Below are 15,475 nucleotides of genomic sequence, written 5' to 3'. Positions count from 1 at the left end.
GAGCGAGCGTTAGGGTTAGAGCTAGGGTTAGTGCAAGGGTTAGGGTTAGAGCTAGGGTTAGGGTTTGAGCTAGGGTTAGGGCTAGGGTTAGGGTTAGGGTTTGAGCTAGCGGTAGGGTTAGAGTTAGAGCTAGGGTTAGAGTTAGTGCGAGGGTTAGGGTTAGAGCTAGGGTTAGAGCTAGGCTTAGGGTTAGGGTTAGAGTTAGAGCAAGGGTTAGGGTTAGAGCTAGGGTTAGAGCTAGGGTTAGGGTTACAGCTAGGGTTAGGGTTAGAGTCAGAGCGAGGGTTAGGGTTAGAGCTAGGGTTAGAGCTAGGGTTAGGGTTACAGCTAGGGTTAGGGTTAGAGTCAGTGCGAGGGTTAGGGTTAGAGCTAGGGTTAGGGTTAGAACTAGGGTTAGAGCTAGGGTTAGGGCTAGAGTTAGAGCTAGAGCTCGTTTTTTTTTTTTTTCAAAAAAAAACCTACCATATACGGTAGTTTTTTTTTTTCAAACTACCATTTAATGGTAGTTTTTTTTTAAACTACCATGTATGGTAGTTTTTTTTTTTTTTCAAAAAAAAAACCTACATACAGTTTTTTTTAAACTACCATTTAATGGTAGTTTTTTTTTTAAAAACTACCATGTATGGTAGTTTCTTTTCTTTTTTTCTTTTTTTTTTTTTTTTTTTTTTTTTTTTTTTTTTTTTTTCCAAACAAACTACCGTGTATGGTAGTTTTGTTTTTAAACTACCATTTAATGGTAGTTTTTTTTTAAACTACCATGTATGTTTTTTTTTTTTTTTTTTTTTGTTTCAAACATACACGGTAGTTTGTTTGAAACAAAAAAAAAAAAAAAAAAAAAAAAAAAAACATACATGGTAGTTTAAAAAAAAACTACCATTAAATTACCGTGTATGGTAGTTTTTTTTTAAAACTACCATTTAATGGTAGTTTTTTTTTTTTTTTTTTCCCCCCCCCCCCCCTCCGGGAAAAAAAGATAACCTACCATACATGGTACTTTAAAAAAAAAACTACCATTAAATGGTAGTTTAAAAAAAAAAACTACCATACACGGTAGTTTGTTTGAAACAAAAAAATAAAAAAGGAAAAGAAACTACCATACATGGTAGTTTAAAAAAAAAACTACCATACACGGTAGTTTGTTTGAAACAAAAAAAAAAACAAACAAAAAAAAAAAAATACCATACATGGTAGTTTTAAAAAAAAAAACTACCATTAAATGGTAGTTTAAAAAAAAACTATGTAGGTTTTTTTTTGAAAAAAAAAAAAAACTACCATACATGGTAGTTTAAAAAAAACTACCATTAAATGGTAGTTTGAAAAAAATAAATACCGTGTATGGTAGGTTTTTTTTTGAAAAAAAAAAACGAGCTCTAACCCTCGCTCTAACTCTAGCCCTAACCCTAGCTCTAACCCTAGTTCTAACCCTAACCCTAGCTCTAACCCTAACCCTCGCTCTAACTCTAACCCTAACCCTAGCTGTAACCCTAACCCTAGCCTAACCCTACCTCTAACCCTAGCTCTAACCCTAGCTCTAACCCTAACCCTTGCTCTAACTCTAACCCTAACCCTAAGCGTAGCTCTAACCCTAACCCTCGCACTAACTCTAACCCTAGCTCTAACTCTAACCCTAACCCTAGCCCTAGCCCTAGCTCAAACCCTAACCCTAGCTCTAACCCTAACCCTTGCACTAACCCTAGCTCTAACCCTAACGCTCGCTCTAGGCCTAGCTCTAACTCTAACCCTAGCTCTAACTCTAACCCTACCGCTAGCTCAAACCCTAACCCTAGCTCTAACCCTAACCCTTGCACTAACCCTAGCTCTAACCCTAACGCTCGCTCTAGGCCTAGCTCTAACTCTAACCCTAGCTCTAACTCTAACCCTACCGCTAGCTCAAACCCTAACCCTCGCACTAACTCTAACCCTAGCTCTAACCCTAACCCTAACTCTAACCCTAGCTCAAACCCTAACCCTAGCTCTAACCCTAACCCTTGCACTAACTCTAACCCTAGCTCTAACCCTAGCGCTCGCTCTAGGCCTAGCTCTAACCCTAACCCTCGCACTAACCCTAACCCTTGCACTAACTCTAACCCTAGCTCAAACCCTAACCCTCGCACTAACCCTAACCCTAACCCTAACTCTAACCCTAGCTCTAACTCTAACCCTACCGCTAGCTCAAACCCTAACCCTCGCACTAACTCTAACCCTAGCTCTAACCCTAGCTCAAACCCTAACCCTAGCTCTAACCCTAACCCTTGCACTAACTCTAACCCTAGCGCTCGCTCTAGGCCTAGCTCTAACCCTAACCCTCGCACTAACCCTAACCCTGACCCTAACCTGCACTAACTTTAACCCTAGCTGTAACTGTAACCCTAACCCTACCGGTAACCCTAGCCCTAGCTCTAACTCTAACCATAACCCTTGCACTAACTCTAACCCTAGCTCTAACCCTAACGGTCGCACTAGCTCTAACCCTAACTCTAGCTCTAACCCTAACCCCAACCCTAATCCTAGCTCTAACCCTAACCCTACCCTAACCCTAGCTCTAACCCTAACACTAGCACTGAGATTCGAACCTGGGTCGCTTGGGTGAAAGCCCAGAGCACTAACCACTACCCTATGGAAGCCTTGCTCTCAGTGCATGGAACATGTATGGTTTTATGGTTACACGAGCATCTGTGTTGCAAATCTTCTATGATAAAATTTTTTGGGTCCCATTGAGATTCGAACCTGGGTCGCTGGGGTGAAAGCCCATATCACTAACCACTACCCTATGGAAGCCTTGCTCTCTATGCATGGGACATGTATGGTTTTATGGTTACACGAGCACCTGTGTTGCAGATTTTCTATGATAAAATTTTTTGGATCCCACTGAGATTCGAACCTGGGTCGCTGGGGTGAAAGCCCAGGGAACTAACCACTACCCTATGGAAGCCTTGCTCTCAACGCATGGGACATGTATGGTTTTATGGTTACACGAGCACCTGTGTTGCAAATTTTCTATGATAAAATATTTGGGATCCCACTGAGATTCGAACCTGGGTCGCTGGGGTGAAAGCCCAGGGAACTAACCACTACCCTATGGAAGCCTTGCTCTCAACGCATGGGACATGTATGGTTTTATGGTTACACGAGCACCTGTGTTGCAAATTTTCTATGATAAAATCTTTTGGATCCCACTGAGATTCGAACCTGGGTCGCTGGGGTGAAAGCCCATATCACTAACCACTACCCTATGGAAGCCTTGCTCTCAGTGGATGGGACATGTATGCTTTTGTTGTGCAATTAACCCCTTTATTTATTTTTTTTAACCTCGTGTCGTGTACCTACTCATATTGTCATATAAAGCAGTTAACCAAATGTCTGATTTTTATGTTTTAATTGGCGAATATAAAAACAAGGAATAAGACGCCAGACAAGTTTTAACATAAATGTAAATTAATAAATAAAAGCAAATTTCAAACCAGCAATCTAATGTGAAATTGCAGTAGATATATTGGATAACAATATTTAGGCGTATATAGGTATACACGTTATTTAAAAACGACTATAAGTGTTATACTACGATACAAGTGTTTACCAGCTCAGTGGCCGGAGAGGAGAGTGCCCGCCCTGAGATTGGGAGGTTGTGGGTTCAAACCCCTGCCGAGTCATACCAGTGACTATAACAATGGTACCCATTTCTTCCCTGCTTGGCACTCAGTGTAAGGGGTTGAAATGGGGCCCCCCCCTGCTGCTCACGATCATTGGGACTTTTGGCACTCAGTGTACATTCATACGTACGTACATACACACTCATTCATACATACATTCATTCATACATACACATACATACATAATACAATGACCAAAAGAGAAAGGTCATCACTTGAAAGCCTTTTAATAATTTACTTTAAAAAATAGTGTAAAAGTAACAGATATCTCCCACTTGTGTGGATCTGTTCCATATTCAAATTCATGACCGACGTAACAAAGTCTTGCAAACTTGCATTTGTCTGTACAATTTGTGAGCGCTCACTTGGCAATTTCCACATTTTTGGCTGGAAGTAAATGACATTTGCACTGTATACTGTATCTGTTTATATTTATATATATATGTATAAAAGCTCACTGCAAAAAAAAAAAAACAATAGCTTGAAATGTACAGCTTTAGAAAATTCCAGAAAAACACAGCTGAGTGGTGTATAATACAAACATGCTCAGATTGTAACAAATAACAAAGTGAAGGGAGAATGGGATTTTCTCGTGATTCGCTTGACATCATCTGGGCGACAAATCAAGACAATCAAATTTTTAAACTTGTTCGATTGCCTAGTTCAAAGATTTGTTTCGTTATAAATATCTCTATCATATTTTTAATTTAATTGGGCATTAAATAAAACAAACTATATTGTTTTGTGTAATCGAGGTTCAGTCTGTTTCCATTTAAGAGATTTGTGTCCGTCACCCTTTCTTTTCATTAAGTGCCTGTTTGGAAGAGGTAATATATATTTATTAAGTATATACGTATAGATATCAAATTCTATCACATGATATAATTTGTATAAATATTGCATTAAATTGACAATGTTCATTTCAGATCCCAAGCGATTTATTTAATGTTTGGGAATAAAAAGGCCTTGTTTTTTTTTTTTCCTTTTTCCTTTTAAATATTACAAAATAACTTTAAATTCTTTGCAAATGTTTTACATTATGAACAGCCCTGCCTGTCTTCATATTTTTTGTACCGCCATCGCTTCTGTCCAACCCTTTGAAAGGTGACGAAAAAGTGCCGTCTGCAAACGCTCCCCCGTCGGTGTTAAAAGATAACCTTCCAACAGTGCTTTTTTTTGTACACAAGAAAAGGTAAAAAAATGACACAACAATGCCTCGGATGTGCACGTGTTGCCATGCACAATATTACGTTTGTTGAAAAAAACAAAAAACGCCACTTGGGTCTGACGAGAGATACAGTTTCTCTCCATGGGAAAGCACCGTGACTGCCAGTTGGAATTGTTTTCTTTCTCTACTGACGCTGCATCTTGTCACTCTGATTTACATTCCAGGCCCTGGGTCTCTGAGATGGACGGACGGGTGGACGGGTGGGTTGGGTGGGCCGAGGAGGCAGGAGCACACGGCTATAGCATGTTGAGGATGGCGTTGTACATCTGGACCAGCACGGCCAAGTGGACGGGGAGGCAAGACTGCCGGTCCTGGGTGGCAGGCGTGCAGGTCAGCCAGGACAGTGCATTGTACTGCTCCAACACAAATCTGCATGGAGAGAAAGACGTCGTTTGGATTCCGTAGCACATTTTGACATGCTCTCAAGAGAGCTTTGTGGTCGTTTGTGTTTTCTTACCGGAGCACATCTGAGGTGGTTTTTGAGTCCAACGGGTGAGGGGTCCTCTTTGTCTTGTCTGCCACCAGCTCGTCGGACTGGACCATGGAGATGTGGTGGTGGAGCGAGGCCTTCGCACAAGCAAAGAGCGCGAACTCAGCGGCACAACATCAGCCGTCTTGACTACACGGAGTTGTTATCTCTTCTCAGTGTTGTCTCAAAATCAGAACTTGTAATTTTACATGTGTATAAATGTTATGTTTTATATTTTACTTTGAAGGCCTGGGTGACTTTCGCCATGTGTAATACAAATGTTGCCTAGCCCAGCGGCCTACTGGTAGAATTTCCGCCCTGAGACTGGAAGGTGATGGGTTCAAACCCCGGCCAGGTCATACCAAGGACTTTTAATGTGTGTAAAAGATGTTTTGGATGAACAAACGACTGTACGAAAACTGAAAATTTAGGTTCCATTGTATTAAACAAAAATTAGCAATCAGGCAATTTTTTTATTTTTTATTTTTTTAAATCACTTCACTGGTTTCTTTTATATCAAACAAATTGTTTTAGGTTCATTAGCTGACATGTTTGAAGGCGGAAGAAACCGCCGAAACATGTCAGGTAATGAACCTAAAACAATTTGTTTGATATAAAAGAAACCAGTGAAGTGAGGCAAATGTTTACCTGATAGAAATGTCTTAAAGTTAACTTTTGCTAATGGGAGGCCTCCTAGTGGTCACAAAATCAATTATGCCATGTTACATTTAGTGACTTATGCTAAATGTTGTAAATGCTTCTACCTGCTATTCATCTATTCATTTGTTTGTTTATTTACGGGAATGAAATCTATGTGTGATACAAGTGTCATGTTTTGAGTACCTTGAGGAAGAGAGGACATTGGTTCTCAGCTTGAGGGTAGGGGGCCCAGAACCAATGCGGGAGTCCACCCGCTTGCGCTGTGGAGACGTAGTAGCCCAGAGCCAGCGGCTGCTGCTTCAGCTCTTCCGGAGGATTGTCTCTGGAGAGTAAGCGCTCCCCTTGGCTCTGTGCAAACAGGAAATTCAATTATTGACCATGTGCACGGCAAAGGCGTGCAAAAGCAAGGGAGACGCATCACTGATAATTGAAGGAAATGAATGCACTCCGTCTGGCAGGCCTGCGTGTGATTTTCATGTTGGGAGGGGGGGGGGAGGCTGTTGTTTACGTGCCGCCACTGAAACTGCAAGGAACCGTTTTGATTAACTTAAGCAGGAATGGCCACCAAGTGGAAGCAAGTTTGAAAATTGAAATCACATCGACTATTTGTTGTGGACAAAACATCATGTTGTTTTCCAGGTATGCACTCGCCTCTAATTTTCCTACAAATCAGAGCAGCTCTCAAGCCGACTTTGATCTCTCCCCTCAGGTGAGCGATGACACCGACAGCGATTGTTGGAGTCACGCTGCTTTCTACTTTGCGATTGAGCCGTTAAGAAACTGTCATCGCGGTTCTTTTGGCCCCTTTCGCCTCCAAGCCAAATTCCTCCACGCTTGGCAGCGCTTCACTCTCACATGCTGTTTGCTCATGTGATGTCGAGTGTCAGTCAAGATGCAATCGCTTTGACTGGTAGCTTTTGAAAATATATACTCTCGGCTGTCAATTCATTAGGGACGCCTGCACCGGTAAAATTATTTTACATGAGTCTAAAATTAGCTTCCATTTTGAAAAGATGTGCAAAAAATGGAGTTTAATGTTTGTCTGGTCAAGAGGAGGTAGTCAATATTTTTCACTCACCCTGGTGTGTTGAAAGTGGGATCCCATTCCAGATGGAGAGCCCGGTGACGGCACAGGGGAGGTGTTGGGCGAAGGATGGAGGTTACCCGTGATCAGCATCATGTCATGGCCGATGTCGTTCTCCAGTTCGTCAGGAAAGGGCAAGTCGAACATGTCGTCTGTGGGAACAAATTTTTATTCATTTGATGGATTTTAGCTGGGTAATAATATTTATCAGACTGTTTCAATACATAGTCGAAAGGCAGGGTGATAAAAATGCACAAGCCATACTGGTGGTGAGATGGAACAAACATGCCCCCTGGTGGTGGAACGGAGTAAAATAACTCCACACACACATAAAAATAATGCTAAATTCTGTTGGCGACAGGATCAGCAGTGTAATGCATTTAAAGGTAGGGGGGGGGGGGGGGGAAGTACTCTATCATTATGAGTCATGTTTGCAAAGGTGGACGAAGCTTTACACTGTTCCACCAACAGCCCGGCCCATGATTTCACTGGCTGTGCATGTGAAGCTTTATGGCTGTCTAAAGACGCGACCTTGGCGCTGGAGTATCCAGTAAAAAGCTAATGAGTACCGTTATTGTCCTCAGTGGGGTAGGAGCTCGGCGCCAGCTGGGTGGTGGCGGACGTCGGGAAGACGAGGATGTGTGTGCACGAGGCATCCTGAGGCGTGTTGAGCTGCGACGTCTGCAGGTTCAAGGCGGTGCTGCGGCCGAACACGGAGCCCATCGTCACGGCGTCTGAGTGCAAATGTCACATTTATTGTTATTTTTTTATTATTTATTCATTCAAATCATTTTTTATACTTCCAACTTCTGAAGTGGTGTGTCTTGATTCAAGATTTGTTATTTATTTATCTGTGGTGTTAAAGGCAAATTAGAAATAAAGGAAGCAGGAGATGTTTTATGCTCAATGAAGGGAGGCACACTGGCCCTCATTTTGAGAACCTCCGTAAAGTATATTATCACCTTTAGGTACTCAAGAAGTCTCCACTGTGCTGCCTCTACTTACCGGGCATGACCACGAGGGAGCCCTGCGGCTCCATGGCTACCAGGCAGGCACTTAGGATGGAGGGGGTGTCCGCCGCCGAGATGCCGCACATGCGACACGCCTCCCTGAGCTGGCGCCCTATCGAATGCAACGAGTGCTCCCCGAGGAGCGAGCTCCAGTCTGGCGGGGAGAAAAAGACAAAGCGATGTGATCAGTTGAATCCAACTGAGATGCCACTTAGATTAAATGCTTGACTGAGCAAAGCATGCAGTTGGATGTTAAAATGCCATGAACGTGCATTTTGAAATATTTGTTTAAAATAAAATGAAAAATCCTCGCAAGAAATAATGAAGCATTCGGTCTGGGCGTGATCGCTCACCTTTAAGTTCGCCGTGGCCCAGTCTCCCTAACCGACCAATCACAATCCTCCACGGCAATGAGGTCATCTGGATGATGCCGACGCACCACTCCCACAGTTTCTGCAGCCCCATCTTCCGAGCGGACACCTTCGGGCGCCGTGCCCTGCGGCGGAGAAGAAAAACAAAAAGCCGTGAAGTCACTGCGTCAGTAAATTTGCAGACGTCCACACCAACCTGTTGGGAACGTCCACGTTGATGATGCACGTCTCGAGCAGCTCTCCTTGCTGGTCCGTGCACGACACCAGGATCCAGCGCTGGTCATGTGACAGACAGTACCCCACAAAGAGCACGTTGTACCTGGGAGGGACTTCGGCCCAAATCTCTCCTTGTTCTGGCTGCTTGGGCCGGGTGGGCCCGAGGATGAAGGGGGGCGAGTACAAGTGCACTGGGTTGGGATGCTGGGGGAGGACAAACATCCATGAAATGATGAATCAGCATTTATTATCATGATTTTCAACACTTACATCTGGGCTCTTAAGGACCGACGTGACGGTGGAAACTGGGCCAAAACCGGTCAGGGACTTGATGTGCGTGTGCTGGGGCCGCAGACGTCTACATTGTGAGTAGCATGAGAAGGCCAGCGAACGCAAGTGCTGCAGATACAAGTGGCTCTCCCCGCTGGCGGGCTGCAGGAGGTACTGGCATGGCACCACCTGCAACAATAACACCACTAGCTGAAGGAAAGTTCTGGTTCTTCAAGTAAGCTTTGAACAGACTAACAGGTTCTTAGGTATGATGGTGCGACGCTGATTACCTGGAGAACAAGTGCAGGTCTAACGGTGTCGGGTAGAGTCTGCAGCATTTCCGTGTAGCAGCGAAGAAGCCCGAGCAGCCACACGCTCTCTGCCTCGACTTCGTCACCTTCCTCTTCCTCCCCTCCTTCGCTCCGCATGCCTGTCGGGCTAAGGAAAGCGTCCACGACGTAAACGACGATGGCGGGTGGGTTAGTGCGGCTGTCCGTGGAGTCTGGGCCGGTCGGGATGCCGATTCGGGACTGCTCGGTGGTGCTGGGGGAAAAAAAGGGGGGGTTGTCGATCAGGTGCACTAGTTCAAGGCTCTAATAACAGTATTTGAATTAGGGGCAAGTGCAGCAGTGTCAAATCAGATCCAGCAGATGGCGCTGTAGTAATGGGCAAGAGGTTACTGGGCCACTCATCAATTTCAAAATTGACCTTTTTTTTTTTTTATCCTGTGTGGGTAATTGTGTAGCAGACACACTAACCAAAATCCCACCATGCTGCCAAAGGGACAAACAAACAAATATGGTGCTGGGACAAGAGTGTGTTGTTTTGGCTCTTACGCATCAGAGTTCTCTGCTGGTGTGTTGGCTGCTGGTGCACCACTCAAGGGGCCTTTGGACTCGCCGGAGCCCCCAGGCGTCGTCTCCCCCGTCTGGCCGGAAGGTGTTGCGGCTGGAGTGGCTGAGCCTCCAGCCCCGGGAGCCCCGGAAGCTGCTTCTGCATCGGTTGCCCATGTTTGAGGCTGGCCGGAGGAGGCGGGCTGCGCTGAAGAGGAGGATGCTTGGATTCTGGGTGGCAAGAGAAGCGTGCTGTCCAGAGGCAGGACTGACAACTGGGGTCCTGCAAAGTCAGATCATTTGTATATGTAATATGTTTTTACAAAAAAAACAGGCCTATGTTGCAGGGATTAGTTTGCAGTTATTGACAAAAATAATCAAATTTGCTTTTGTGCATTTGCAAGATTCCACTAGTGGTTCTTACCTAGTTGCAGTTTACAGGCATAGGCATAAAGTTTCAGTTTGCTGAGGTTGTCCATGTGTTGCTCTCCAGCCCAGGGACCGCTCAACCACTGGTCCACATCCAGATCCTCCAGCCTTTCGGACTCCACCTCCTCCCCCACGCGGACGATCCCATCCCGGGACACCTTGGCCAGAGGACGGTGCTTTCCAAGACGACATGTCTGAGAGGGACGTCATCTTCATGAGGACACGTTCTTGAAGGCGCTCGCATTAGATGCAACTTCCTACCTCGTAAACAGCGCTGAGCTCCTGGAAGAAGGCTCGGGCGGCGGCCAACAGCGGAGGGCTATTGGGACAGAGCACCACGTACGCCGCATCTCGTTGACCCCCGTAAGGCTCCAGCAAGAGCTTCTCCCAGAAGGGCAAGGCCAGAGGGGACAGCGCCAGGAAGTCCCGTTCTCGATCATAGCCAAGCAGGACGGTGGGGATGGGCAAGGGCTCTGGGGACTCCTCAGAACCTGGAGACAGAAATCCATTGTGAGGCTGGAGATATCAACCTAAAAACCATTTGTGGTTCTTACCATACGAGCCCCTGCCTGCCATCTTATGGAACTGCTGCCAGGTGAGCGGGCCCTGAACGTGTTGAATGTTATCCCAAGTCCGCCCGGTTCTTTTCTTCTGGATGGCGTCTTGCAGGAACGGTTGCAAGGACAGCAGCAAGCGCACCATGTCCTGGGACGACAACATGCTCATGTCCGCCACTATGGGGGGGATGAACAGACGCACAGAAACAAGCACACACACACGGAACAGATACACACATGTTAACAAGAGCCTGTACACCGAGGAAACAAATGAACAAACATAAAACACATCCAGATCACACAAAGGCAGATAGGAATTTGTACAATAAAAAAAACATGTCCAGATATTGGTTTCATCCTCCAGCAGCACCTGTCTTGACGTTTGAGTCTTACCGTTGGTGTGAGGCCAAGGATGGAGAGCTGTACTTCTGACAACAGCTGGATCCACTTTGCCCCCCGTGGAGTTGTCCACATACTGCAGCCCCTGCTCCAAGGCATTGTAACACTCCACACAGGCGTCGCTCCCGTCCGCCCACTGCTTCTCCGACAGCCAACTTTGGAGCAGCGCCCCCTTGCGGGAATAGCTGGAGTAGCCGTGGGGAAGGTGCAGCGAGGCGAGGGAGGAAATGGGCTGCGAGCACTGCTCCTGAAGCAGGACCATGAGCGAGGGCGAGGCAGGCGCCGCATCCTGAGGCCGCTTGGCTCTGGGGTCGCCCATCGTTGGCTCCCGCCGGCCGAGAGCCAGCCTCCTCTCGGCGGCCCGACCGATCTCGGAGGAACGGCCGTAAATATCCAGCTCGTCTTCCAGGAAGAGGCCGGTGCCGTGGGCCAGCTGCCTGTTGACGATGGCGCTGAAGCCGCACATGCAGCGGTACTGATCCTCGCAGGTGGAATCGGGGATGTACACCCCGACGTCCGCCCCCTTCACGTTCATGTTGCAGGCACAGATGCAGCAGCTGTCAAAGTTGCGGTCCTTGAAGACGTTGAGGACCGAGTCCGACAGAAGCAGAATGGCGTACAGGCTGTGGCTCTCGGGGAGGCAAGGTCGAGGTCGGGCCAGGGGCTCCACGGAGCTAAGAGGCAGGCTGGTGGAAGGGGTCGAAGCGGGCGAGCTCAGCTCCGTGCCGTCCTGCTTCACGGAACCTTGGCCGGAGCTGGCGGGGTTCATGCCCCGCGGCGTGCGAGGGGTGCGCGGGGTGGGCACGGAGAAACGAGGCGTGGCCGGGGAGGGCAGGATGCCCACGGTGGTGCTGACGGATGCCGTGGTGCCACTCATCTGGTTGTAGTCCTGTTCTGTCAGAGCGCTGACGCTTGGGATATTTCTGGAAGACAAGATTACGGTAAGCCTGAAGCACTAACCTTTGTCACCAAATGTGACTTACGTGTATCCATCCCTGACGAAACCGCTGTTCTGAGCGTGCATGGCGGTTGGGATGTGCTCCATTTTGGGCAGGAGCGCCCAAGACGGGCGGTAGTAGCACTGCTCGGGAATTTTGAGCGGTGGTAAACTCTGACTGGGTAGGCAGGAAAGTGGTGCAAACATGGAGGAGACCACTTGTGTCTGGACAGAGGGGGACATGAAGACAGGCTTGCTTTGGAAATGTTGGACAGCAACAGAGAATCAGCTATTCCCAACTACTAACCTTGAAGTCTTCTTGCCAAGGACTAGCCATGCCTTCCTCCAGATCCATCCTGAATTCAGGCAGCTGGCTGACGGCGAGCGGCACGAGGTGATCCGGCGCTCCGCTGGGAGCGGAGGGGGGCTCCTGGCTGGGCGTGTCGCGGTACGTCATGATGGGCGAGAAGGCCGGATGCTGCTCCAGTGAAGGTGGTGTGGGGAACATACGTTGCAGGTCTGCTACTGCTGAGGTGGACAGAAGCGGATTTATTACGGCTTTGGGTGTGTCGTGCATGACCGTGTTTGGATGGGAACTCACTTGATGGATAAGGAACTGCCGCTCTGCCTTCTTTACTCAGAGGACGATCTTCGGTGGATACTGTGACTTTGGTTGAGTGCTGGTTGGGGTAAACCGTCTACAATTTAGTACACATCACATGAGAGGATAACAGTTTATTAATACCAGCCATTTTTCAAGATTAATTTTTCTTTTTAGAGCGGGACAGCATTTTATTTGAGGCAATTTGGCTGAATTAATTTGATTGATTGAGCCAACCCATTTCATTTATTAGAGCCGACAGAAATGCTGAGAAGGCAGAATTGTTGCTACTTCCACATATTTGCCCAAACAGGAGCCTGGATGACTCACCCCAAGCTCCTCCTCATCTTCATCAAATATGTTGTCCAGATCCGAAATGTTCACCACTAGGTCTTTTTCTCGAGTCAGAGAAGGGTTGGCTTTGGCGGCGGCATCGTCCGGACTGGACTCGTCTGAAGGAAAAACATTCAACTTAAAAGGCTCGGATGGCTTTGAAATGAGACACAAAAAAGATTTTTAAAAATGGCTTGTGATGTTGAAAGCACAAGTCGCACCTGATTTGGGAGCAGAATTGAAAATGGACATAGCATCTTTTCCATCTGGCAGGTTGCCATTGCTGGTGATTTCTTCACTCTATTGGGTCATTTGGAAGAATTAGTCAAGCGAGTCACCTTTTAATGGATTTTCAAGGATGCCTTTGAACAGCCGCTTTTAATATTAGCACCCACCTTGGCTCTCTTGCTGGATTCTCGCCCTTGACTCTTTAATCTCTTGGAAGTGGAGAAGGTGTACTCGATGTCACCTTCCTTGAAGTCGTAAGGGTCTTCCCCTGGCTCGCGCAGAGCCTCCACGACCGGCTGCTGGAGCAGGCCCAGCGTCTGGACGTGGTCCCGCAATCTCTCGTCGGAGATTTTAAATCTCTTTTGCGTCTGTGTGTAAAGTCTGTGAGAGACATTTGCAAGCTATTACAACATGGATATATCTTTTACCTTCAAATAAAATCTCAAGCGCACTTCAATGGCATTCTGGCTTCCAACGCAGACTTTGAAATTGACATGGCAGAACAGCCACATTCACATTTAACTTGATGACTGAGGAATTGATTTCCACGCAAGTCAAGCATGTGGGACAGCTTTGCTATTTTTTCGCAGGCAGCTTAGCGCAGGCAAAAAAGGGTGGTTTGTGCTGTTGTGGGTGTGAACACTGATTCACAGCTCGTCAACCCTACCTCTTGAGAGCAGTTCCCTCGGGGATCGCCTCGGTCTTCCCTTCCTCTAGTTTATCAGCCAAGACCTCTGGAGGTCTGAAATCCATCTTATCAGTCCTGGGAGTCCGGAAGCCTCTCCACCAGCCGGCCCCATTCTCTCTCTGCTTCAGCAGGGCCATGTACATTGCCGTCTCACTGGTCATCAAGCCCATGCCCGCCGCTGCCTCCTGACATACGTGCATGTCCAGGGGCCCTTCCAGTACTTCTGGGTCCTGAACCCGAGGATGTGGACTAAGTGTAGGAGGGAGCGGAGACATTGGCGACAAGAGAAGGGACTCCGGGGCTTTCCTGCCATTGGAGAGCGGTTTGGGATACTTGCAGCTTGCCAGAGTGGCCATAGGCTCCATGGGTGGATCCAGGGCTACCAGACCACTGAGCTGGGCCCCCCCAGGGGAGTCCTGCTCCAGAGAGGTCTCTTGGGTGACAGACACACGGTGGTGAAAGGGGATCATGGCCGGCCTCTTGGATTGTTTGTCAGCCTTTTCAGTCTTATCGCTCGTCTTATGTTTGGGTATGGAAGACGCGTATAATGACGAGCCCGAGGACGGATTGGCGCCGATCTGGGGGTTGGAGATGTTTGCGGTGGTTGTCAACTTCTGCTGCTTCACCCTGACGTACAAACAAGACAATTGCGTGATCTTTTCAGAAGAAACAAAGTTATCGTAATGGCGTCAAAGAACAGCTTGAGAGCGGCTCCGCAGTACCTCGAGCAGCTGCATGGCGCTCGCGCACCGACGTCATTGAAATCCCACGTGGTGACTCCGTTTGGCACTTCCTTCTTGGGCGTTACGTCAGCTGGCTGCTTAAGTCTGCCAAGAACGAACAAACAAATGTAGGTCCTTCCTCCGCAGCGGGGGACCACAGCGGGCTGTTGGCACTTACGTGTGCTGAGGCTGGCTGAGGTAGCACTCCCTCCAAGCTTGGTGGACCACCTGACAAGTCAGCTTTTTCCCAGAATGCTTTGGGCTGAGGTTGCTGACCCCCAGACTGCTGTCTGGCGTTGGGACACTCGAGGCCGAGGTCACGAATCCACTGTCCGCTGGAAAGACAAGTTGCGGAGCTCAGACTATACTTAAAGCAAAATGTTCATTTTTTTAATTGGCTTAACTTCTAAAGCCCCCCCCCCGAACACAACACGGCGTCGTTACCCGAGCAAGGCTGCTCCGGCGATGTCGGCGGCGTGAGCGGCACGCTGCAGTGGTTCTGCTCTCTGGCGAGGAGGCCCTGAGCTGCAGGAGCAGGTGGAGGTGGCTCCGCCGGCAGCTGGCCCTGGCCAATCAGCACAAAAGCAGCTGGGTAGGTCATCCTTACTCCACCTGAAGAGACCACAAAGGACAAGATGAGAAGATGAGGCTGCTGCTACTGCTGCTTCTCACTCAGACATATGGGCCTTGTTTCTTCCCATTTTGACGACCTACTAAACCTACCCAATGGGTGTCTTACAAAGAATTCATCTTTACTTTTTATTATTTGTTGAGTTTACATCTGAAGTGC

At 47.6% G+C, this 15,475-nt stretch overlaps 2 protein-coding genes and 1 long non-coding RNA gene across 9 annotated transcripts in view; 2 read left to right on the top strand and 1 right to left on the bottom strand.

The window, feature by feature from the left end:
- Positions 1 to 5,847, top strand: part of LOC148389634 (uncharacterized) — a 191,283-nt gene extending 185,436 nt beyond the window's left edge. For all 4 annotated transcript variants that reach the window (XM_088391123.1, XM_088391122.1, XM_088391125.1 and 1 more), the window contains 2 exons: positions 5,043 to 5,208; positions 5,404 to 5,847. The gene's annotated coding sequence lies outside the window, so the exon portion shown is untranslated. The remainder of the gene's footprint in view (positions 1 to 5,042; positions 5,209 to 5,403) is intronic.
- LOC148389632 (mediator of RNA polymerase II transcription subunit 13-like) overlaps positions 3,862 to 15,475 on the bottom strand; it is a 47,995-nt gene continuing 36,381 nt past the window's right edge. Inside the window, exons 7-31 of one of the 4 annotated variants that reach the window (XM_088391115.1) lie at positions 15,130 to 15,297; positions 14,864 to 15,020; positions 14,686 to 14,790; positions 13,943 to 14,590; positions 13,443 to 13,656; positions 13,269 to 13,347; positions 13,045 to 13,166; positions 12,715 to 12,811; positions 12,421 to 12,641; positions 12,160 to 12,338; positions 11,171 to 12,099; positions 10,775 to 10,954; positions 10,482 to 10,711; positions 10,216 to 10,414; positions 9,795 to 10,074; positions 9,249 to 9,501; positions 8,959 to 9,147; positions 8,669 to 8,892; positions 8,455 to 8,597; positions 8,097 to 8,255; positions 7,661 to 7,825; positions 7,086 to 7,243; positions 6,191 to 6,355; positions 5,336 to 5,445; positions 3,862 to 5,247 (exon numbers count right to left, since the gene is read on the bottom strand). In XM_088391115.1, the coding sequence (XP_088247241.1) occupies positions 5,115 to 5,247; positions 5,336 to 5,445; positions 6,191 to 6,355; positions 7,086 to 7,243; positions 7,661 to 7,825; positions 8,097 to 8,255; positions 8,455 to 8,597; positions 8,669 to 8,892; positions 8,959 to 9,147; positions 9,249 to 9,501; positions 9,795 to 10,074; positions 10,216 to 10,414; positions 10,482 to 10,711; positions 10,775 to 10,954; positions 11,171 to 12,099; positions 12,160 to 12,338; positions 12,421 to 12,641; positions 12,715 to 12,811; positions 13,045 to 13,166; positions 13,269 to 13,347; positions 13,443 to 13,656; positions 13,943 to 14,590; positions 14,686 to 14,790; positions 14,864 to 15,020; positions 15,130 to 15,297 (5,507 nt within the window). In that variant the 3' untranslated portion in view covers positions 3,862 to 5,114. The remainder of the gene's footprint in view (positions 5,248 to 5,335; positions 5,446 to 6,190; positions 6,356 to 7,085; positions 7,244 to 7,660; positions 7,826 to 8,096; positions 8,256 to 8,454; positions 8,598 to 8,668; positions 8,893 to 8,958; positions 9,148 to 9,248; positions 9,502 to 9,794; positions 10,075 to 10,215; positions 10,415 to 10,481; positions 10,712 to 10,774; positions 10,955 to 11,170; positions 12,100 to 12,159; positions 12,339 to 12,420; positions 12,642 to 12,714; positions 12,812 to 13,044; positions 13,167 to 13,268; positions 13,348 to 13,442; positions 13,657 to 13,942; positions 14,591 to 14,685; positions 14,791 to 14,863; positions 15,021 to 15,129; positions 15,298 to 15,475) is intronic. The other 3 variants (XM_088391116.1, XM_088391117.1, XM_088391118.1) reach the window with 3 other exon arrangements.
- On the top strand, positions 5,898 to 8,423 carry LOC148389633 (uncharacterized). The gene is made up of 3 exons (XR_015861541.1): positions 5,898 to 6,716; positions 7,102 to 7,225; positions 7,676 to 8,423. It is a non-coding gene; the product is annotated as an uncharacterized LOC148389633 (long non-coding RNA).

This window comes from Syngnathus floridae, chromosome 12 (assembly GCF_059516105.1).
Source record: "Syngnathus floridae isolate MCC-2025c chromosome 12, RoL_Sflo_1.0, whole genome shotgun sequence".
NCBI classification, from domain to species: domain Eukaryota; kingdom Metazoa; phylum Chordata; class Actinopteri; order Syngnathiformes; family Syngnathidae; genus Syngnathus; species Syngnathus floridae.
This window is presented reverse-complemented; position numbering and strand designations above follow the sequence as displayed.